Source organism: Athene noctua, chromosome 3 (assembly GCF_965140245.1).
Source record: "Athene noctua chromosome 3, bAthNoc1.hap1.1, whole genome shotgun sequence".
Lineage (NCBI taxonomy): Eukaryota > Metazoa > Chordata > Aves > Strigiformes > Strigidae > Athene > Athene noctua.
In genome coordinates this window covers 86,787,154-86,810,679 of record NC_134039.1, presented here as the reverse complement: position 1 = coordinate 86,810,679, position 23,526 = coordinate 86,787,154, and the positions used below count along the sequence as shown (strand labels likewise).

Here is a 23,526-nt window from a genome sequence, read left to right as displayed (position 1 = left end):
CCAAACGAGTGGAGGAAAGGCTGCACCGTGTCCCCCAACAGGTCTGGGCTGCCGCAACTGTGGGCAGGCAAAGGCAGCTTCCCACAGGAGACAGGCAGGCTTTTGAGTCCCAGTCTGGGGTGTTTGTGGCTCCTCTCTTCCCTCAGTTAAGCGCAGCTCTGAGACCTAATGTGAGCTCACACAGCTTGCAGCTGAAACCAGGAAGACACACCGAGCTCCAGACTTTAATTGCTCAGTTCTCTGGGATTCCTCCCCCTTGGAGAGCACACAAGTAGAGACCCTGATCCTCTGGACAGGGCTTGAGCTAGAACCTGGGGATTCCAGCTCAGTCCAAGAGGATATCCAAATCCAGACTGAGGCCTGAAAGCTGCTTTTTTATGGTGACTCTGAGCACATCTGTGTGGCAGTCACTTGGGGCAGCTAAATTCTGGGGGACATTCCTCTGTCCTGCTTTGGGGAACCCCACTGAGAGAGAGTCCACAAGGACATTTGCTCCGTTTCTCTCAAAATATCCTACTCCTATAAGTGCAAAGTGTTGTAGACCCTTATCCCCCAAACCCCAAGCTCTTACCGCAGTGATGGTCAAGACATCACACACACAATCCGCAGGAACGACTGCCAGCTGCTTGTCTTTCACAGCCAGGCTCTCATCAGCAAGGGAAAGGCTCTCACAACAGCTTGTGGAGGAAGGCTCCTCCTCCCCACAGGACAGTTCCCCTGAAGAGGATGATACAGTGCTATCAACAACACCAGCACTCCCATCAGTGTCAGTCTGAGAGTCTGCAGGGCTCTCCTCTGGGTGGAAAACTCCCTGGCAATGTGTGCTGCTATCCAGAGAGCTGCTGGGAGTCTGGTCAGGGTCTGACCGAGAGTCTGCAGGGCACGTCTCCAACTCAAACCATTCCTCACCATCATCACTCAGCTCAAGAAAGTCCCCAGTGCTGTGTATTGAGACATACTTCTCGGGGTTGCTGTGCTTCACCACCTTCCTCGTGTTGCTCAGGAGTTTGCTGGGTTGGCTGTAGAAGAGAGCCATCCACATATGAAGTATCAGCTTCACATCTTTCATGTCATGGGGCAGATCAGTGTCCCAGGGCCTGGAAGGGAAAGCAAACACAGCCTGAAACATCTTCATCCTCCCTCCAGTTGACTAGCACAAGGTAACTCAGCTCCTGGTCCCCCATGGTGCTGAGCCCCAGGCAGAGCAGCTGCAAATGCCCAGCTGCAGGCACAGATCACTTGATGTGATTTCCAGCTTGCTGAAAAAAACCAGAAACAGCCAAGGAGGATGTTGGTTCATGGCTCTAGGTACCAATTCTAGCTGCAGAGCCACGGGAATCATAGAATGGGTTGGGTTGGGAGGGACCTTTAAAGACCATCTAGTCCTATTTCTCCCTGCCATGGGGGAAGACGCCAGGGCCACCTTCCACCAGCCCAGGTTGCCCAAAGCCCCGTCCAACCTGGCCTTGAACCCTGCCAGGGAGGGGGCAGCCACAGCTTCTCTGGGCAGCCTGTGCCAGGGCCTCACCCCCCTCACAGGGAAAAACTTCTGCCTTAGATCTAATCTGAATCTACCCTCTCAGTTTAAAACTGTTCCCCCTCATCCTATCCTTACACACCCTGATGACGAGTCCCTCCCCCCTTTCCCGCAGCCCCTTTCAGCCCTGGGGGGTCGCTCTAAGGTCTCCCCGGAGCCTTCTCTCCTCCAGCTGAACCCCCCAACTCTCCCAGCCTGTCCTCACAGGGGGGCTCCAGCCCCCCCAGCATCTCCGTGGCTCCTCTGGCCCCGCTGGAGCAGGTCCGCGTCCTTCTGCTGTTGGTGCCCCAGAGCTGGACCCAGCCCTGCAGGGGGGTCTCCCAGAGCGGAGCAGAGGGGGAGAATCCCCCCCTCGCCCTGTGCCCCCCTTGCTCTGTGTGCAGCCCAGCACACGGGGCCTTTCTGGGCTGCCAGCGCATGTTGCTGGCTCATGTTGAGCTTCTCATCAACCAACACCCCCAAGTCCTCTGCATGGAAGACACACTGGCTTTAACACAGTAAAACTGGGCATCTGAACATGGGGAAAAAGGCAATTATCATGCAAAGCAAACTGAAAAAGAGCAAAGCCCCTTCCAAAAGCACCTCAGATATCCAGCAAGAGACAAGCAGCCTTCCAGCCTGACTTACCCGTGCAGGGCGCGGATGACGGTTCTCTCCAGGGCATCGTTGGTGTACCTGCTGTCCAGATTGAAGAGATACTCTGCCTCCCAGTGGCACGTCACCTTCATGGACTTGCCATGGATGTTCACCGTGTGGGACTTGGTGAAATCCTCCTTCTGCCTGGGGGAGATCAGGCTGTTCCTGTGCCTCATGGCCAAGGCCTGGAAGGCCCGCTGCAGCTGGGTGCTGTTCTGCTGGTGGCGGAAAGGCAGGACTTTCCCAATCAGAACTCCTGACTGGGGGTTCCCGGTTCCATTTCTGAAGGGTACTAGGCCAGGGTAGGGGGCACCTCCGTGATACAAGTGTTTCTTGGAGTGTTCAGGCATCTGTGAGGCGTAGGAGTGCTCGGCGGAGATGAAGCAGTGCTTGTTTACCTCAGCAGCTTCTTGAGTCTCTGTTGGGAGCAATGCATGGGGTTTTACATTCACAGAGCTGGGGCTTACACTGTTATTCTTGCTGAAAATCCCAGGGTTTTTCTCCCTGGGAATAGAGACCACGTTATTTAAGTCTCTTTGCTCATCAGGAGTGACCTTCTGGTTTGGTGATGCTTTGCTAGTAGAGGTGGCTCCCTTGGCGAGCTTGTCCACCCGGTGGTATTCATGGTCGGAAGCAACCCGCAAGGATTTGTGTTTGTGATGACTCTGCTGCTCCTTTACAGAGTTGCTGGAGGGGCTGCAGGACACAGCAAACACCCTGCTGTCCCTGGGGATAAACGAAGGAATACAAGAACCCAGAGCTAGATCAGCCAGCAAGTTCAAGGCGTGGGACTTGTAGTCGTTCTTCAGATCGAAACCAAGATCAGCAACTCCTCCTGGGTGAGTCTCACTCGTGCAGCTATTGGATCCGTGGCATTGGGAAGCAACTTCGCCCGGGAGGACGGAGAGTGGCTCCTTCCACCCTGCATGAGGAAAACAAAGTCAGAGAATAAACAAAGGCTGCACAGCTCTGCCTTGAGAAGCGGTTCAAAGCAGACTTTCAGTTTGGCAGTGTCTCTCCAACGTGGAATTTGAACTTAAAAAAATAAAAATCATCTCCATGGTCATGTAGGCCATGGCTACTCCAAACCAATCCAGAGCTGGGAATCTAAGCAACTTCAGGAAGAGGGTTTATTCTCAGAAATAAAAGGTTCTGGATCCAGAGTGACCAAACTTTCCCCTCTGTGCACAGAGCAGTTTGGCCACTTAAATACAACCTGAGATATTTTAGGTGTTCCCTTAATCCTTTTTATTTTGCTTTAAATTTTCTTCTAGTTTGAGTATTTGCCATCTTCACAGATAAACCCTGTGCTATGCTTTCAATAATCCACAGTTCCAAAAAAACCCCAAATCTCTAAAACACAGAAAAACCACCTGTGTCCTCATGCTTCCCACTGCACACCCTCTCAAGAGCATAACCTGCCCTTGAGCTACAAATCAGAGCACACACAGAAACCTGGGGGCTCCCAAAGGCAACCAGAGCACAGCAAATACGTGTTCATTTAGTTTTCAGCATTAAAAATGCCCCTCACCATGGCTCAAGGCCCATGTTCGTAAAAACAGTATGAAGTCATTAAACAAGGTTAATGCCTTCTACCAAAACCCACAAAAAAATCTCTCTTCAAATAAAACCTTATTAAATCACATCTGTGCTGAAGTCCTACGTGTTACATTTAATTTCCTTGAGAACTGCATAGTAAGACATATAAATTAAGTATTTCTTACTGCTAAACACCCTTTATTTTGCATTTTTGGCAGACCCTGGCATTCAGCAGGACCCACCTGACACCCTGCCTGTGCGAGAGCACTGGTGAGATCTGCTCCAGCAACCCCCAGGGTGACAAGGGCAACAAGGGGCTGTGTTTGATACACACAGGTTATGAAAAGTGCCATGCTTCAGAAACACGTGGCAAAAAAAAGATCAAGAAGAACGGATAAACCTAGCAGAGGTGGCTAAACCAGTCTTCAAAGCCTCCACCTCCCCCAGGAAGGGGGAAAAGAAGGACCAGAGGCAGATCTGAAAGAGGACATCAAAACGCCAGTGTGAGGAAACATGACAAATTAACAGAAAATGCCTCTCCTGTTCCATCATTTATTTTGGCACCGTAATACTGGTTCTCAGTTTAACAGCAGATTCCTGGCCAGCACCTGCAAATGCTACACCCAGGGGCTGTCCACGCTGCCTCTTAAATCTGCTGCAGTCTGTCTGCAAAGGCTGTGACAATTCGACGTTTTTAAAATGACCAGATTTACAACGTCATGGACTAAAAATCTAGGCAGATGCTGGCTACAAGCAGAGGTTATAATGCTCTGTCCTCAAAATCAGACTTTTTAAACCATCCGAGCAGTCTGCCACGGATGCAAACTGAAGGCTCAGGAAGACTCAGAAGAGACCCCATGTGGTTTGTGCATCCTGTAACGGTGATTTTCACGGTCACCTTCGTGCTTTATGCCACTACACATAACTGGGTGCCAGGGGCAGCAGCACTCAGACCCCAATCCTGACCCTCAGCACTAAATGTTGTAAGGCCCATGGTGATCTGACCGTGGTGTTTCATCGCTCGGCTTTTAAAGGAAAGATTTTCACAGGGAACAGCACTCTTACCACTTTCTGCTTGTTTTTTGGCTTGAGGTTTTGATGGGTTGTTAGCCACACTTTTTCGCATCTTGCACTGCAGGGGCTTCGTGATGGTCTCAGCAACAGGAACCTTTTTCGTGACTGGAGTCTTCAGTGTCTTTGGTCTCTTTGTTTCCAAGCTAGGATCATCGGGATCTGAGGTTTCCTTCTGAACAGGTTCAAACTGTGTTTTGTGCACAAATTCTGCAGACAGGACCTCCGCACCTGGGACAGGGAAAAGGGAAGGCATTTCTTTTGGTTTGAGGCATATTCATATTAGAAAGGAGTAATTGCAAAATATCCAGTTTAGGAATGTGGTAGGACTGCTTTAGAAGTGATTGGCAGCAGCAGAGTACTCTTCAGTGACTTGATTTATGCATCTGATCTTACAAAGGGGTTTCTTACTGATGTAACTGATCAGTAAGCAGTTATTAAAAATTAAGCATCACTCCTTAAGCTCATTTAAAGCCTGCTTTCCTGACCTAAAATAGGTGTTCTCGGGGGATAAGCCACTGTAATTCCTGCCTGGCACACTGGCACCATGAGGATACTTATTTACCCCTCCAAGAAGCACACAAGTACCTCTCCCAGATCCATCAGCAACGCCACTCAGGCTTGAGGCAACGTGGCCCAGGTCAGAGCTCGATGGACTGTAAATTAGAGCTGACTTCAGCCCGCAGTGGGCAGACACCGTGCCCCTCCCTGGGTGGCAGGACAGCCCATTTCCACAGTCGCTGCTGCTACTGATGATGTATGTAAATGCCAGAAGAGGTTCCTTTGGATGTTTTCAGCCACATTTCATTAGGAAGGTTGAGATTTGTCTTGACCCACTTGGAGCGTCAGAGCAAATCAAGGGGAGGCTTAGGCTGGCTCAAAAGGACAGGCTTGGCCTATCCTCAGCAGTGAGACAGGAGCCTTCAGGGAACAATCTGTGCCACACCGAATGAGCAGCTCAGGCCAGGTACCAGCTTTCAGCAGAGTAATCTGGGTGGGATCAACCTCACACTTATCATTTCCTCAAGAAAATTGACTTTCAGAGGATCACAATGTGACCATGTAGGGTGGCTGGTTACGCAATGAGCATGGCTTTGGCAACTGCTCCTTCCCTGAGCCATCGACAGTCTGCGGGCAAGGGATGCAATGACCAGGACCTGTCTGACTGCCCCGTGAACAGTCACAAAATCACAGAACCATCTGGGTTGGAAAAGCCCTTGCAGCTCCTCCAGTCCAACCATGACCCTCCCCCTGAGCGTTCCCAACTCCCCCAGATCCCTCAGCGCTGGCTCAGCCCGACTCTTCAACCCCTCCAGGGATCCCGGGGACTCCCCCCTGCCCTGGGCAGCCCATTCCAACGCCCAACAGCCCCTTCTGCACAGAAATCCTTCCTCAGAGCCAGCCTGACCCTGCCCTGGGCAGCTTGAGGCCATTCCCTCGGGGCCTGGCGCTGGGGCCTTGGCTCCAGAGACTCATCCCCCCTCTCTGCCCCCTCCTGGCAGGGAGTTGCAGAGGGCCAGGAGGTCTCCCCTCAGCCTCCTCTTCTCCAGACTGAACCCCCCAGTTCCCCCAGCCGCTCCCCAGCAGACCTGTGCTCCAGACCCTGCCCCAGCTCCGTTGCCCTTCTCTGGCCACGCTCGAGTCATTCAATGGCCTTTTTGGGGTGAGGGGCCCAAAACTGAACCCCCTCAGCGAGGGGCGGCCTCCCCAGTGCCCAGCCCAGGGCTCAGATCCCTTCCCTGTCCCTGCTGGCCACGCCAGTGCTGACACAAGCCAGGATGCCGTTGCCCTCCTTGGCCCCCTGGGCACACTCTGGCTCATTCTCAACCCCCCCAGTCCCTCTCTGACCGGCAGCTCTCCAGCCACTCCTCCCCAGGCCTGTAGCCCTGCTGGGGGTTGTTGTGGCCCAAGGGCAGCCCCTGGCATTTGCCCTCAGTGAAACTCCCCCCGTTGGGCTCAGCCCATGGCTCCAGCCTGGCCAGGTCTCTCTGCAGCCTCCCTGCCCTCGAGCAGACCAACACTCCCACCCAGCTGGGTGTCTGTCAGTCCAGCAAAGGAAAGCACCAGCATGGACCATAGCATCGGGTTTCAGGCACCTTCACTGAACTCCCCTGTCACAGCCCTGCGGTCCTACCAAGGTTGAACAAGAGACTGTGGAGACATCACCACAGACCTGTGCAGATGCTCTCAGGAGATGTCTGCTTGCTCTGGGCACAGGGAGGGGGTGAGGAGACATGGCTCCTGGAGAACCCTGAGCACCCCAGCTGGATACCCCAGTGAAGCAGGAAGAAATCAGCCCCATTTATATAGCACTTACCTCTTTTCCTTCTATGTGGAAACTGCAAATTGGCTAATTTAAGCATGGGTTCGTTGGAACTGGCCTTGACCCCTGGCTTTTTAGGAAAAGAGAAAGAGATTTTCTTCTTCTTGGTTGCTTTCCTGGTTTTGCCACTGTCTCCCATAGGATGCTTTTGCATCTTGAGGGGTGACCATTTCTTCCTGGTCACAACAGCTCGGCTGGATTTCCTCCTGCTCTGCTGCACCCATAGCTTGCTGGCCGAGTTGATGTCTTTTGTGGGACCTTCATCACTCTTGTCCAGCCCCGCTGTGTGCTCCGGGTTTTCACTTCTGACTTTTCTTGCTGTGTTGGGAGGAACAAGGTCTGGTGGCGCAGCTGAAGAGAAATCCTCTTTACAACCAGCCACCGAATCGCAGCAAAGAGACTGAACAGCCCCAGTCAAACATCCTAAGGCAGCTGACATTTCCAGAGTATAGCTGCTGGGATCGGAGAGATAACACTGCAGCTGGGAGAAGGAGTGCTCTGAGTTTTTTTTGAAGGGATTAGTACATTCATCCTCACTTGGTGAGAGGACAGAGGAAAGGGGAACTTCACTGTTTTGGCCAGAGGTGGGCTGTGTATTTTGATCAAGCTTTGCGTATTCCTGGAAGTGCTGTTTGATTCGTATGCTGGTATTGACTGTGTCCCCCCTCGAAGAACTGGCTTTCTGTAAGGCATAGCGAAGCCCAGGCAAAACTGAGGTTGTTTTTAATGAGATGTCATTATTGTCACCATCTTTTCTATCACCTTTTGGATCGGGCTTTTCAGCTGCGAAAGGAAAATGATAGAATTTTACTCATATTAAAAAAAGATTATATTCCCCCAATCACCTCACCGTTACATGCAAAGAGAACATGAAAGCTATGAAAAAGCCCCAGAAGCCAACCCACAAAAAGCTAGCCCCAGGGGTGATGTCCTGGTTTGATGGATGCTTGTAACTGCTGAAAGTAAAAAAGAATTGCACGTGGGAGTCAAAAGTGGATTCAACTAAGATGAAAGACTGCTGTTTTATCAGCTAGCCCCATTCTGCAGGAAATTACACGGTGAGATCGCACACATAGCGGTCTAAGTCCCTTCACTCCAGCAATTCTTGCTAAATCCAACATTTCAGACAGTTGGAGCTCTGAAAATACACGGCGTTTGTTTTGAGTTTTTTAAACCTGTTTAACTTTAGGGTTGTCTGTGCAGGGTGTTTAGATTAGCACCATTTTCAGATCACTTGTGTTTCAGATCACCGTTCAGATGCAACTTTCAGCAGCTCCATCTCTACCTGGGTGGATGCATTTCACATGAAGACACCACTGGGAGTGGGACAGGGGTATACAGACTTCGTCAAGCAGATCTGGGGACTGTATCAATAAGTAACGTGAACCTCTGGGTGATTTTCTAAAGCTGGAGGACTGATCCTACTGAAAACAGTTGGTGCTTCCAGCAGGACCAACGCTCTACCCTGTATGCTGCACAGTATTGTAAGAGCCTTGGGTTTAGCTCCCAGCAGGGATCAGTGAGTCCCAAGGCTCGAGGGTGCCCACCCTCACATGTGTTACCGTGGAAGTAGGCTCTGCTTGGCAGAGCAGCATCCTCTTGGTGTTTGGAAATGCCTGGAGAGCTGCTGTGATATGCAGAGCCTCTCAGTCGAGCTCCTGCACAAGCCACACTTATCCAGCTTCATCTGCTGCAACCCAGCAGGCTGATGTTGGTGCTTTGCACCCACAGGCTTGGCCCATCTGCGTATTATGATCCGACATTTCTTCCCAGCCAGGCAAAGGCGTTTCTCTTCCCCTCCCAGATGTGAGATTTTCTTTGTCTATTGGCCCGACCTTGCACTGGTAATGCTGGTCCTTGTTACTGGCAAGCCCAGGCATCCCCATGAACTGGTTCCCAGCTGCCTGCCTCTGCTGCTAGCTCGGGAACGCTGCGGCACGTCTGCACAGCAGGCTGGTTACGCCTGCCCTACATTCCTCCCAAAGGCTGTCTGGACAGGAAAGGAACAAATTCAGAGGCTGCTTGTTTTGAAATGGGAAACATTATTCATGCTTTGAGTCTGAGTTGAGTGACTTCAAACATGTCCGTCCTTCACCTTCCTTTTTCCTTTGCATCCCACCCCTGCCGTCTTCGGTGACCGCCCCTTTTCAAGCCCAAACCCCTCTGCTTATCTTCATAGAAAAGAGAAACCCGAAAGCAAAAAAGGTTTATAATCCCAGTGAGAAGAGGTCTTGGACTCAGGAGACATTCAGGGCTGGCTGGGGCAACGCCGCTCGCGGAGGCAGAATGGGACAGCATGTGCAGGAGTCCTGCTGGCACCAGAGGGAAAACATCTGGAAGCCATCAACATTCAGATCACAACACGTAACAACGTTGAGCGTTTACTCAATGTTATCCTCTTCCCCTGCCTTTTTGCTTCACCACCAGCTGGTCTCTGGCTGCGCAGGCTTTGCCGCCTCTTTAGTATCAACACCAGCCACGGGCAATGTCTGCTCTGCAGCCCCAAACCTTCCCACCAGCCATCTTGCAACATCTTCGCTCGGGGATGTTCCTTACTCCTGGTGCCCTCTCCTGTCTCCACCACCTTCTTCCACAGTTACCCTCTTCAAGATAAATACCTCCTTGCCCTGTTCTCCTCACCCCCAGCATACAACGCTCACAGTCAGCCTTTCAGGAACAGATTCCTCTGCTCTGGAGGGTATTTTCTACCTGTTGAGGATCTGGTCAGCAAGATCTCAATATCTGAGTGGCCAGCTCCCACCTCCAGTCTGCTCTCCAGGCATCCTTTCCTTTCACCTCACCCAACTTCAGGCCCTTGCTTCAGGTGTCACAGCAACAACCTGATCCCAGGTTTGACCTGGCACTTGGGATCTTCAGTTTGCCTCAGGAGGAGCCTGTCTCTCTCCTACACCTAGAAAAGAAACTAGAAGAGTTGCCACGCTAAGACCAGCAGCATGTCCTTAAAGTTAGGTCCTTAAAGTCTGAATTCAGGCATCAAAGACATTTGCACCCCGCGCTGCCAAGCTGCTGTCACGTCTTCACCTGTTTTACAAGCCCACTTCATATGTGGATCCTGACGGAGAAAGTTTATAGCTTAAACACCAAAAAAGACAAAGCAGTCCACGCTACGATGTGGCTCTTCTGCCAATTCATCTTCCGGGGAGGGGAGATGGGTATGTCCTGTGCAGCTCCGTGGGCAACGGCAGCCATGGCTCAGACAGAGGCAAACTGAAATACCTGTGTGTGCTGGCATAAAGAGTCTTTTGGCTTATCCCTAGGATGACTCAACAAAAAGCAAGCCAGAAGTTCCACAGAGCAAAAGGCCCCTGTTTATACCTTGGCTTGGGGATCTGCAAGGCTAGAAGTATTCCTGGTAGGGTGGATGCAGTGAGAAGTGTGTGGATGTAGCTGTCCAGGGGAGGCAGAGCAGTAACTTTATGTCCACAAGAGGAAATGGTAGTGTGAATACTTCCACCCAGAATGCAGCAAAAAGCCAACACATACAGAGAAAATCTAAGGCAAATGCAACAGAGGTTGAAGTTCATTCTTATTTCAAGACCTGCTTGTGTGCACCTTCCAACTGTGCAACCTGTTTTCTTATTTAGTGCCTCTGTGTTTGTTTGGCATGAAAAGCAGCATGTTTTGGGGCTGCAAAGAGCCTGGATTCACCTCCCGGATCCCAGAGCTGTGACTCACCTTGATGGCAGCAAAGCCCTACCCACCTCCCTCCCTCACTGGACACACACCCTGACCAGTCGTCACCACTCCACTACCAGTTTTTAATGGATCCCACCGCAGAGAAGTCACACAATACAGCTGAGCCTCCAAACCCTCGCTGCTCTTTAGGGAGCATTTCCCCTTCCCCACTTCTCCCCTCCCTCCCCATGCCAGCAGTGACCTTTCATTTCACTTGTTTTCTCAGCAGAAAATTCACTTATTTTTTTAGGGCAGGCTTTTTTTTTCCTGCTGGCTTAGGAAATCACATCAGCTTCACGCAGAGTCCAGCAAGTCCCATGTGTCATTTCGCCTCCCTGAGTGGACGCTGCTGAAAACTGACCAAGAGGGAGAAAAGTAATTATCTGTCACTCCCATTAACTTTCTGCAAAGGGGCAAGGATGTGCAGCAAATGGGTGAGTTGGGGCACCTGGTTTAGATCAGCTTAAAACACAGCATAGTTAGAGAGATGGGATTTCTCTCTCCTCTTCTAAAAACACCCTTTGTGCTAAAGCTGTACGTGGTTCTGAGCAGGGAAATCAGCTCTTCAAGAGGAACGTGTCTGTGAGGATCCTCTGGTGAGGACCCCACACCCAAAACGCAGTGTTTGAAAGCAGCAAAAGGAGCCTCCCTACCTCTCAGGCACACCGACCGGGATGAGGTGAACAGGAACAGGGCCAGGAGGCTGTCAGGCTCCTTGGGGTCAAACCCTATGAAAGAAAGCAAGAGGTTTTGTTTAGACTGAGGGCACCCACCCTCCGTCTCCAAAACACAGCAGGATGTTTAAGCACGGGTATTGGTTTCTACAGAGCTGTGTCTTACCATCATCTCGTGCCAAGGCAGAGGAAGTGAGGAGGATAAGGGCTCCTTGGTCTTGTAAATATTTGATGATTGCCTATAATAAACACATATAAAGATAGAGCAACCACTCCCTTTCCTCCTTAGCACACTTTTTAACTCAGAACAACTGTCAACAAGCCCTGATTGTGTGCCAACACTACCAGCTCATTCCCTTTTGAGGAGGACACTTAATTTCATGTCACTTGGGTCAACTGGGGCCTGTAATCAAAAGCATTCCCTTTATGTTGTTATTCAGCTCTCAAATTCCTCTCACCTGTTCCTTAAAAAAATAAATAAGCTCAGCCAAACTAGGTGTAACTAATGAACAAGGTTATTACTTTTACTGCCTTTAGTTCAAAAGCACCTGGGCATCTCAGCCAGGAATTGCTTTCCACAGCCCCAGGGGAAGGTTTTCCCAGCAGGAAAAGCAAAGCTGGATACCAGCATCTGACAAAACACAAGCGACTGTTCCAGCCACAAGCCTGACTGAAGTTCAGGCCATGCAGCTTGCTGATTAGCAGCATCAGTATCAATAAATATGTGAAAAAAAATATCTGCTGAGTCTAAGAGACGTCTGCAACTTTGTCTCAGAGCTGGATGACCGCATGTCTAAAAAGATACGTGCACTTATTGAGGCTTTTCTCATCTTTGGGTGTTGTTTGATGCCTCATTGCAGAGCTTGGCTTGGACTGCCTTTCCCTCTGTAGGGACACCCCTTTGGATCTCTTTCTTCCACGCAGACACATCTTTTCAGGAAACTTACAGGAACTGAGTAACCCTGAGGCTTCTAATGCTCTGTGAAACGTCACTGATCCTATTCAGTATATTCAGACATAACAGAGGATTGGACTAATGCCCACAGCCTCACTTTTCCAGGACAACAGAACAACTTTGGAAATGCTGAATAATTTCAGTGTAATATTCACTATTCAGAACAGCAGCTCCGTGCTCCAGTTGTCTCAAGCCAGCGGAGCAGAAGGGATAAGAGCCAGCATCTCTGTTGCATAAATCCAGCTCAATGAAGTAGCTGTGGTTTCTCATGGACAGCATGATTTTCAGGCAGGTGAGGAGGAAAGTCAAGCCATAAAGCAGCAGTCACCCCACACAGAGGTGAGAGACACATCAGTCGGCACCCAGAGGAGTACAACTGGCCTCAGGCAACCCCATCTAGCCCCAGTCAGCCCTTCCTTTTCACTTGGGCCCTGCACAAGGTGGGTGCCTGGCCACTGAAAGAGAAAGGAGATGGAGGGCATTTTTCATCTGCACTTTGAGGAGCTGCCACCAAAGTGGATTCACCCATGGGCCACTCAACAGCACGCTAAGGGGAAAAAGCACACCCAAAAGGGGCTGTGCCTGCTTCTCCACTGAAATAAGGGAGATACCCTCATGTATCTGTCAAACTGAATGAATGTAAGGAAGTTCTAGGGAAATGACATCCAATACCAAACTGCTCATGGCCACAACTCAAGTATCTCATCTTTGCCAACCTCTCCAGCGAGCCCAGCTCCACTGGGCTTGGCAGGATGTGTTATAACCCTCAGTGCTGCAAACATGGTGTAATGCACCTCAACATGCAGTCGTCACAGATTCCAGCAAGAAAGACACTTGGACTCTGTAAAGTGTTGATTAAAATATCTTTAATTGGCAAGAATGGGAGAAGAAAAAAAGAGATAGCATCCGTAAGCTTATGTCCCCTCAGATATCCCTGCTCACGGCAGGGGGGTTGGAGCTGGATGATCTTTAAGGTCCCTTCCAACCAAAAAATCATTTTGTGATTCCACAAATTCTGTGATTCCACGTCAAGATGAGCTGCAGCATGGACAGATCTGTGCCCCAACCGGAGATCCAACCGATGCTGCACAGTTTAGGGTTACCTACACGTGAAGGGACATTAAGCTTGTCTTTGCTATCCCCTTTTTTTCTTCTCATGTTGTTACCAATAAAAGATAGTTTTATCAATACCTTAGGGAGTCTGAGTGCTTTTCCTACAGGGATCCCCAACGAACACTTGCTGTGGTACGTTGCTTGTGGGAAGCTGCACATCAGCAGGCAGCTCTTCAGCAGTGCTGCACAGCAACAGCACTTCCAGGCAGTTCGTGGGCCTCTGCCAACTTATAGTGAGGGGAGGATGTGCCCAGCCAGCCGTGAGTTCTCAGCTGTGAATTTACCACCCTGAATCTACAGGAAGCATCAGATGTGAGAGAGCAACCAGCAGCAGCAAAGCCAAACCCAACCTAACCACAAATCCCAGTAGAGGTGCAGGTGCTGAGCTCCACAGGGGTGAGGTTTATCCCCTGGAGTCACAAGGAGACTGTGACAATCATGCTGGGAACAAAAAGACCCCAGTGTGCTGGAAAAATAAGCCTGATCAGATAATAGAACGCAAGGGAAATCTCCCATTAAAAAAAGGATAAATCTCAACATCTGCAGAGCTCCCAGAAGCCCGTGAGTATTCAGCAGTGTAACTGTAAGTATCCAGCTGAGTGGGGGCTGGTTTTCAGCCACAAGGGAGAAAGGCAGGTATGTGATATCTTTTGCTTAGCAATTATCATTTTGGCATTGGGGGCCTTTACTTCCGCTTTCTTAATATATGAGGCCCTTGCAGTCCTCGTCTATCATGCTGTTTGCAATGCAAGGGGAAAATAATGAATAAAGACAATAAAATACTTACCAAGTTCTTTTCCTTTAGATTTTCTACTAACCGATCCATTTTATATTGATCCTTAGTTGATATTTCTACTTCATACAGACTGAAGTAAACACCCTGAAAGCAGACTGCAGACAAAAGAGAGAGAATTTGATGCTGAAATAGTGCCTCTCGCATGAACTCTCAACAAACAAGTGCTCCTGTATCAGGAAGATGGGTGTGCAATTAGTGGAAACTCTGTGTTTTAATTTAAAAAAAAAAAAAAAAAAAAGACTTATCAAGATTTCCTAAGCTGGTATATACATTCATATCACAGTGAGTTTCCTCTTCAACTCATGGATCACAGGAGATGTTTCTTATCTTATCTGTGCAGCTAACAAAAGCAATCGAACCAGTGCTGTGTGCTTCAACAGAGACAGGGAGCCTTTCAGAGGGAAATGCCTCATTCTAATATGCCATATCGTCCCCTGCTATGGAGCATCCTTACTGCACACTCTGATCCCCGAAGGAGTTTAACAAAGGCAGGATCTCAGACCAACCTTACTCCTCTGAATTTCACAGCGAAATTCTTCTGTTCAAGTATTTCCTCTCTTTCACCAGCTGATCTTAAGACAGTGGGTCCATGGCACCTTCACCAAGTGTTTCTGTGGCCTCCCCGCACTTTTCCTGCCTCCTCCCCTGCCCTGGCACTACCCTGTGTGTCCATCTGCACCGTAAGCTGAATGCTAACCCCCAAAACAGGCTGGCTGTCAGCCAGCCCCAACCTGGCTCAGCACAGCTGATACACAGAAGGGAGGCAACACTGCAACAGTCCATACTTATTTTGGTGCAAGATGACAGGAAAACGCACCTGGAGCTTCTGGGAATCACATTCAGAGCTCTCCATGTGCAACCTGCAGTATCTGTGTCAGTCACTGCATGTCTGCTGCAACACGCAGCCACTGGGAGCTCGACACCTTGGGGCTGAGAGCTGCCAGGCTTGTCAAAACTCCAACCCCAAAATCAATCAGCAGTATGAACCCCAAAGCGTAATTAAACACAGGTTACACCACCTTGCAAACCAGGTCTGAAATCCCAGGAACGGGCTGATTAAAGGGCTGCTTTGGGAAGAGGATTGTATCACACGAGGACAGCATATGAAGTGTGGGCAGGAAATCATCCCTGTGCTGCCTGGGCATTTTTCCTCATTTATCTGCAATCAGCCACCCTTCAAGACCGGGCCTAGTGCTAAGTGGACCTGAGCTCTGGCCCCCCACGGCAATTCCTATGGCACATGCATATGTTACTCGTCACGCCGGCAGGTTCTGTGCACTCACCTTCATTCTCAATGTAATTTTTTTTCCCAAATGCAGCTTCTGGTAGCTTTTTCTTCAAGTCAGACAAACCCATGACATGGTAAACATCCAGGTTGGGAGGTCTGTGGGGATAAGGCAGCAGATGGGGAAATCACAAGTGTAAAAGGCTCTCAGGATTAAGCACAGTAAAGAGTCCTGGTTGCCCTGTCACTGTGAAACCAGAGAAATCAGCTCTGGAGAAGGTGCAGCTTGCTTAGCACTTTGCTGATTTGAGGATCCTGTTTGTAAACACCTCCAAACACTGATACTGGTGGCTGTGTTACAGGCTGTCGCTGGCTGTTTCAAATTGCTGCCCTCTGGTTGGCTTCTGACTACTGAAAATTTTAAACATCTCATTTTTTGAAATGCCAGTTACCTCAATACTTTATTTGCCATTGTTCTGATCTATAAACACAACTGGCTGATCGTACATGCACCATCAGGAAGCCCACTTCTCACAAGAAGAAAAATCCCAAGCAGGAATAACTGAGTTGCAATAACATCCCAAAGCAGTTAACAAAAAGAGATGACAAAAGACAGCCATTTCCACCTGCAGTTCAGGGCCTGAACTCAAGTCCTCATCCAGCTGTTGCTGTGACACTGCACCGCTGGCTGCCCAACACAACCTTCCTGACACTGATGGTTGTCCTGACAGTGCAGGTGGTTAAGTCAGTATGGCTGCAGGAAGATGTTTATCCACGAAGGGATGGGGCAGGAGACATAAAACTGGCTTTTGCTGGTACCCAGACACCCAAAGGTGTGATGCTTCCCACTCCACAAATTGCACAGAAAGAGAAAGGGGCAACTTACAGCTGGGCTGGAATCGTGGAGCTGTATGGGGTCCTCAGGGCGATGTTGCACATAAGCTGTCCTCGGATGGAGAGCTGCCCCCTCCATGGACAGTACAATGCTACAGGCAAAAGGGAGAATGGCTCAGAGAAAGCAGGAGAGGAGAGGAGGACAGAGAAAGATACATTTATAAAACAGAAACAACCACCGGGTGCTCCTACCTTTGTGATTAAGCTCAGGTCTAGAGAAAAGGGAGAAAAAGAGGAACATTTAGCAACGGGAAAAGGAAAAACAGCCCACAAAAGCAACCAGGGTGTTTTGGAAGGACAGCAAGTTGCTTACAGGTTCTCTAGAGCTAAGACGGGCATTTCCTTCGGCTCCCTGTACTGGCAGGCGATGACTATGTAGGGGCAGATCTGCCTGGGCCGCTCGGCAGCGCTGCCATCCGACACTTCATACACGTAATACTGGGGTGAGAAGGGAAACACAGATGAAAAAACAAGGTGAGGAATAAGCGAGGCATCTGGGCCAGCACTGTGCTCCCCTGCAGCCTGCAAGCGAGCTGTTTGTCCAGTTCTGTTGTGAACTTATACCTGGCTCTGCTCAAAGGCCTGGCAGTGGCTGGTCTTTGACGGTGTGTTGTTTCTGCTCACGGCGATGTGGCAGTCATAGCCAGGAGATGGGCAGGTATAGCTGGTTGTGTAATTTTCAGATACCACCTTAACCTTCCCCTGTGCCAGAAAATTTAAAAAAAAAAAAAAAAAAAAATTGTTCACAGAAACTTATTTTAAAAGACTGTTGAATCCTCCTTTTCCCCAAAGACGGTGTTGCTGGCAGCCCCATGCTCCCCATCACTCTGAAGGATTGTGTGTGTGTCCTTCCAAATATATAGGGCCTGACTCAGCCAAGCTCGGCACAGCAGACAAATCTGCACTGCTCACGAGAGTGAATGGGAAGAATGTGCTTTTGGTGCCAGCTACAGAGAGCAGGAGCCAGTGAGGAGGGGAGAAAGGGCCCACACACCACCCCCATGGAGGAACAGAATGGGGCTATGATCTGAGTCACATTAGGGCTCCCCCCTCAAACCTCCAAAATGCACAAGAGTCCAGGGAAAAAGGTGGAATTGGGGAATTTCTGATCTCAGCAGTGGAATTTGGAAGGTCCTCTGCTACCCTGCAGGCCACCAGTCAAGCCAAGTTGGATCTCTTGCCTGACACATCCCATAGTCAAAAATCCCAATGAGGTCTCAACAGCGCTGATTTTACACCCCACTAGAGTTACGGGCACCACTGTCTCCTTAAAAACTACTTGCACTATACAGCGGCTTCTGAAAACTACTTCACAAAACTACTTCACACAAAGACAGACTTGCATTTTACCTTAATTAGCTTACAAATGACAATATAGCCTGATTTTCCGTGATACCAGGGTCTTGGATGAAGACAGTCTGCATACTTGGAAATATAAACCCCTGTGAAAACAAAGCAGTGCAAAATAATATGAATCATTTGTCGTGTAAAGTTGATTGCCAAAAAACCCCGTAAAGACAACCCTCCTTACAGAAATGGGAGTCTCTGCAGAACCAGTGCTGCAAACCAGTCGCACTTGCTGCCATAAAAAGGGTGAAACTCTGACTCTTTTCCTTTTTTTGACTGCTGGCATGGAACAGCATTGTATGTTTCTGGGTCAGCTCTAGGAGAAGAGTTAACTTGGGTTTCTCCCGGGAGAAGCAACCCAGGTAATACCAGTTTTGCCCACACTACATGAAAACATACTGAGCCAGGGCTTGTCTCTTACAGGAAGATGTGGTGAAGGGTTTCCAGGTCAGACCGCAAGGGGGACAGGTACTTTGCTCCATTTGGAGTCATGCAAAGGGCAAGGGGGATGTTTATAGGTGGGGAACACACACTGCAAGGTCACAAGAGCAGGCCTACGGCATGGCACAGACCCTCCCAGGCCCCTTCCTTGGCTCTTTATGGCCCTTCAGCACCCCAGATGTCAGTATGAACCTTCTACCCTGTGACAAGGCCTATTCTGATACAGTTTATTCCCCTCCCTTCTCCATGCTCAGGGCATATCATATGTGGATTTATTGGATGAGGGTGGGTGGGTGTTGGCTCTTCACTTCTGCTTTATATTTGTAGACAAGATGGATAGAAAAGTACATGGGGGGAAACAGTGACTGGGCAAGGGGAGGGCTACAGAGACACACCATAATATTCACCTCAGCCCATCAGGACTAAGATACGCACTCAGGTAAATAACTAATTCTTGCTTGGTTTTGCATTCACTGCCATTGGCTGTTCAGTAATTAGGTGTCTTGGCCTGCAAAGACTTGCAGGGTGAGACGTTCTGCTTCTGGCAGAAGGATTTCTTTGAGTAATGCATCCTGCACTGCATGTCTCGAGGCCCCAGACCTTTGGGCAAGGAACAAGCACATCCTGAAAAGGGCTTTGACATGTCACGATCTGCTCTGGTTATTAACAGGACTGTTGGCAAAAGCTCAGCAAAAAGACTCTGAGGAGCAAACCGGTGGGGAGAACTGCCAAAAAGCCACTTTGGTGACATAAGTTGTTATTAACAAGGGATAAAAAAAAGCCTGAAATGGAGAGATGAAGAGACGATAACATTCCGTGGGGAAGATCCCATCCTCATCTGGTTGAGGAGCCAGAAGCCAGAACACTGCTGCTTGCTTGATCCAAATAAATGTAGTTTCCCATTTAAGAAACACAGGAGTTTCCATGGATCTTTGCAGTAACAAGGCAGTACCAGGAGTTTGTCTGGGCTTTTGCTTTTGTTTTTAAAGGAGCAATATCCTGTGAAGAGGTCTCTTGCTCCTCTGAATGGAAATCTTACCTTTTGCTGGGTCACCAAGCGTGGAAATAGAACTGCTGTTTACACGGAGGCCTGTCTGACACACCTCTCTTGCCTTCAAAAGAAAAGACAGCCTCTTTTACCATCTATTTTCAAAAACAAGGGACACAGCTACTGAAATCTGTAGCACAACAGTTTGTAAAATACTTGCGACAGGCAAACACATGCTGGTTACAGTCCCAAAACACCTGAGGTATAATGAAAACTAAACACAGTGTCCACAGGAAGAAAATTTGTTGTTTTGGATTCTAAATACTTGTATTTAGCATGTGCTGTTATAAAAACCTCTGCGGAAGCAAAAGCTTGGAAAAAAAATGGAAAAAATCCAGCATCTCCAGAAATCACTGCAAGCACAAGGCTGGACTTTGCACTTTCTTTATCTGAGTGAGCAATTTGTGGAAAAATAAATGCAACAGGGCTGGCATGAAGGCAAAGGGCATTTGCTACTCTGTGCTCACTCCTCCACAGATACAATTACTACCTTGGGAGCATTCTCACTGGCTTTGATTTAATCCACATCCAAAGCAGATTCATCAAAGTGTGCAAATCCAATTTATATCGACCAACGAGTGACAAGAGGAGCAGTTTGAACTCATTACGGGTGAGAAATAAAAGCAAACAAGTCAAACTGTAGTCAATTCCTTTATAAGCAACCTGGGACTCTCCTCACACTGAACTTCTGCCTCCTAAAAGGCCAAGTGTCTAGCTTAGACCAGCCAGCTAGACTTCTCTGAACAACAGAGAGACACCTCCAGAGTGATTCAGCCCAAGGATTTTCTACGCCTGTGTTAAACGAGATCAAACTGTCCTCTGAAGAGCTCCCTCTTTCCCAGGGTCTGTACAAGGAGCTGTCATTTGGTTGTCATTTGACTGTCATTTGATTGTCACAGCCTGTGCTAAATTTCAAACAGTCAAAACAAAGCGGGACAATTCCCACTCCCAAACTGAGACTGAAAGTGATTTATTTTGCTGTAGCTCAATCCAAACTGAACAGAACCAAACTGCATTCAGGCCGCTCTCATTCTGAACAAAACCACCTCTACCGTGGTTTAGCATGGCATCATCACTAAATCACATTAAAAGTGAATTCCCTGAGCATCCTTGTGAAAAGTTTGTCTTTTCATAAAATCAAAAGCATCCTTGTGAAAAACAGGCAAGAATAACTTTCCCAATAGCTGTGTCAGGCTCTCTTTCCACCTAGCTGTCAAAACCAAGGGAACTTGCCCAAAACCACCTGAAAAACTCCTGTCACAAAAGCACTTTTCTGCTCTAGGCATACAGGAAAGGTTCCATCTGCCTGTACTTGACCATAAATCCATTGGGACAAACGGAGACTCCTTCCATCTCCGTGCAGAGGGCAAAGGAAGCAGCCAAATCTCAAACAGTAATTGACTGGAGAGATGCAAAATAAGATCCATTGCTAAAACCTCCCAGGAGCTGCTTTCAGAACTTGCTCTGGACTATTTATACAGTAGTATTTGCACTGGTAACTGGGATGCAGAGAGCCAGAACACCTCAGTCAACAGATGTGCTGGGCTTTGGTGGGACGCAGCACATGTGCAGGCACTTGGAATCCAACTTCTTAAACTGAATAAACATTTCAGGTTACCTCTGCTTCATTATCAAACAGGAGAAATGCAAAGGTCTCCTCCAGCTCCTCCTGGCTGTACCCGGCAGCTTCCTTGGCTTGGGCAAAAGCTTTGAGCTGCAGAAGACACAACAACACCTTGTTCTAGTTCGGTTATGTCAGAGCCAAGTGACATGTGTTCATGTGTGAGAACAACGTGTCCCAGTAACTCCAGTTGTGGTCAGTGTGGGGCAGCTGGCAGCAGCCAGGTGATGCTGGACCAGTTCCCGTGCCCACACAGCCTCCCCCAGACCGATGTACACCCAGTCTCCCCATCCACAGATCTGTCCATCCGTTTGTCCCCAGCAGAACATGTTTAATGTCCTCCAAGGGACAGCAGTGTCACATCGTGCTCATACCAGGCAAGTCTAGCCTTATCCCAACTTGCCCCTCTTGCCACACATCACTGGCTACCGGGGAGCTTGTTTCACTGAGCAGAACGTGGGCTGGTGGAACATCACATTTAGTAGCCAACTACAGCCATCGGAAGACAAACATCTTGGCCATGGAGAAGTTGCCTAGAGAAGGGGAGATATTTGGAGGCATCTCTTTTCCTCCCTCCACTGACCAGGGAAGCCTGGACTATTTGATTAGAGGGCAGGTGCTACCATGTGGCTACAGCTCAGAGGGTTTGGCTACAGCCTAATAACACATTAATCCAATTCCTTTTGTCTGATAATTAAAGCAGAGCATGTTCTCAGTGCAGACAGGGAGAACATCATGGGGGCAAACAGAGCTGGATCCGAGTCCATGATGTTTTGGGGCTTTAATAAAAGAAGTTGTAGAAGGACGGGATTTTATAAACAGGGTTAGAATATAAGAAAACAACAATCTCATCACTGCTTTTGCTTATTTTGGCTTTAGACCTCTCAGGCAAATCAATGAAGGACTTGATACCTGCTTTCCCAGTTTTTTATCCAGCTCCACAGGGACAATCCCAGGTTTAGGCAGCCAAAATATCTAAACTCTATTTAATTCATGACAACAAGCAGACTGGTCAGCTCCAGTGCCCAGAGAAGACTGCCCTCCCTTCCCCACCAATGACAGCAGGACTGTAGGGACAGAGGCATTTTAAAAGTGGTTCCATACATGCCCCAGGCAGCTGCAGAAAGGGAAATGGGATTAAAACTGGTGCCTACACAGGTGTGAGGGCAAACAGAAGAAATACCACAGGGAAATCTGCCTTGCTGTGAATCAGCAGAAGTGCAATAATGTTAAAATTCTCCTGCTAGGTATCAAATCAGGATTTCAACCTGCCCCAAAGGCCCACTCCAGGAACTGCTGTTGAATGTTTGGCAACATTGGTTGAATGGACCTTTTGTTCCTGATCAGATTGCGAAGGTGGAAGTGCAAGAAAGCAAAGAAAAGGCTCCCTTCAGTCAGGAGCTGCAAACAGGGCTCTAGGAGGCAGGCAGATCAGCCACATGTTGCAAAGGAAAGACAGACCTGCCAATAAACCAGCACTTACAGACCTCTGCAGCTCCCAAAGAAATGCCACCCTTTTCCGAGCTGCCAGCAACACCCTGCTCCCCCACCGGCCTTACCTCACTTAGAAAAACATCGTTTTCCACTAGAATTGCTTGGCTGTACTGAAAACCGTCCTGAGATGTAGAGTCCAAGTAGGAGCTCTGCAGCACTGAAACCGCTGTCTGCAAAAGGGAACTTGACTCTTCGGACTCTGGATGAAAACCTGGAGGGAGAAAGCAAAAACCAGGTGCAAATATTAACCCTGGGCATCCCCAGATGAGTAGGGGGGCTTCAGCAGAGGTGGGTGGCAGCTGAGTGTGACTCCCCCACACATGCCTCGTTTAACAAGCCCCAATCTCCTCTGAGCTGATGGCTCCCACTGAGAGCAACTGATCCCCTCCAGCCACTGCAGCTCTCAAGTCTTTGCCTGCAAGTTAAATTGTCCTTTAGCAGGAGGAATACTGACCTTACCAGTAAGCCCTTAAAGTTTTTCCTTTGCAACAGAAAAAAAAAATTACTAGCAGCCGCTAGAAGCAAAGCCTGGTAGTAAATTAACTTTATGCTGAGTAGGTCAGAGTTTTCTCTTGTGCTAAAAAGTTACTTAGATTCCTTGCACGCTCTTTTAAGGGTGTGAGAGCCAATTCCTGCACACAGGGAAAATCTTGGTGCATGCTCAGTTTCTCAGGGCTATCTGTTTTTATATGAAGACCTTTACGTCTTGAGTGAATGTGGTTTTCAATACCACGAGAGCAAACCTTCCTTCAAAGCCTCAAAGGGCTGGGCCTTCTTGAAACCCAAATTCTCTTAACAACCCCAAAGGAAAACATCCCAGTAAAACACTTCCCAACAGCATCCCACCAAAAAGAGGTCTCAAAGCAGTTGACAAATTAAATATGGATGCAGAAACAAAGAAAAGCCCTGCAGCATTTGCGCTCTTGCAGCTGTTAAAATCCAAGTATTAAATAAAGCAGCCACTTAGAAACACAGGAAATCCTGGGCTCAGTCTCTGTTGCATTTATAAACCTTTACTACTGACGGTGATTCACGAGCTATGAGATTTCAAATCCCAAGCTGAGTTTTCAACACAGACACATTGAAAAGTTTTATTTCTTCTGACCCATAAACTTT

The 23,526-nt window shown here is 48.8% G+C and overlaps 1 protein-coding gene across 4 annotated transcripts in view; it reads right to left on the bottom strand.

Annotated features, from left to right (window-relative positions):
• Nucleotides 1-23,526, bottom strand: part of TASOR2 (transcription activation suppressor family member 2) — a 50,801-nt gene that overhangs the window by 16,890 nt on the left and 10,385 nt on the right. For all 4 annotated transcript variants that reach the window (XM_074903551.1, XM_074903552.1, XM_074903553.1 and 1 more), the window contains exons 2-17: nucleotides 22,476-22,621; nucleotides 20,914-21,009; nucleotides 19,287-19,359; nucleotides 17,810-17,901; nucleotides 17,024-17,161; nucleotides 16,773-16,897; nucleotides 16,652-16,671; nucleotides 16,452-16,551; nucleotides 15,624-15,724; nucleotides 14,332-14,435; nucleotides 11,643-11,715; nucleotides 11,456-11,530; nucleotides 7,101-7,889; nucleotides 4,778-5,014; nucleotides 2,165-3,095; nucleotides 572-1,097 (exon numbers count right to left, since the gene is read on the bottom strand). In XM_074903551.1, coding sequence (XP_074759652.1) covers nucleotides 572-1,097; nucleotides 2,165-3,095; nucleotides 4,778-5,014; nucleotides 7,101-7,889; nucleotides 11,456-11,530; nucleotides 11,643-11,715; nucleotides 14,332-14,435; nucleotides 15,624-15,724; nucleotides 16,452-16,551; nucleotides 16,652-16,671; nucleotides 16,773-16,897; nucleotides 17,024-17,161; nucleotides 17,810-17,901; nucleotides 19,287-19,359; nucleotides 20,914-21,009; nucleotides 22,476-22,621 — 3,626 coding nt within the window. The remainder of the gene's footprint in view (nucleotides 1-571; nucleotides 1,098-2,164; nucleotides 3,096-4,777; nucleotides 5,015-7,100; nucleotides 7,890-11,455; nucleotides 11,531-11,642; nucleotides 11,716-14,331; nucleotides 14,436-15,623; nucleotides 15,725-16,451; nucleotides 16,552-16,651; nucleotides 16,672-16,772; nucleotides 16,898-17,023; nucleotides 17,162-17,809; nucleotides 17,902-19,286; nucleotides 19,360-20,913; nucleotides 21,010-22,475; nucleotides 22,622-23,526) is intronic.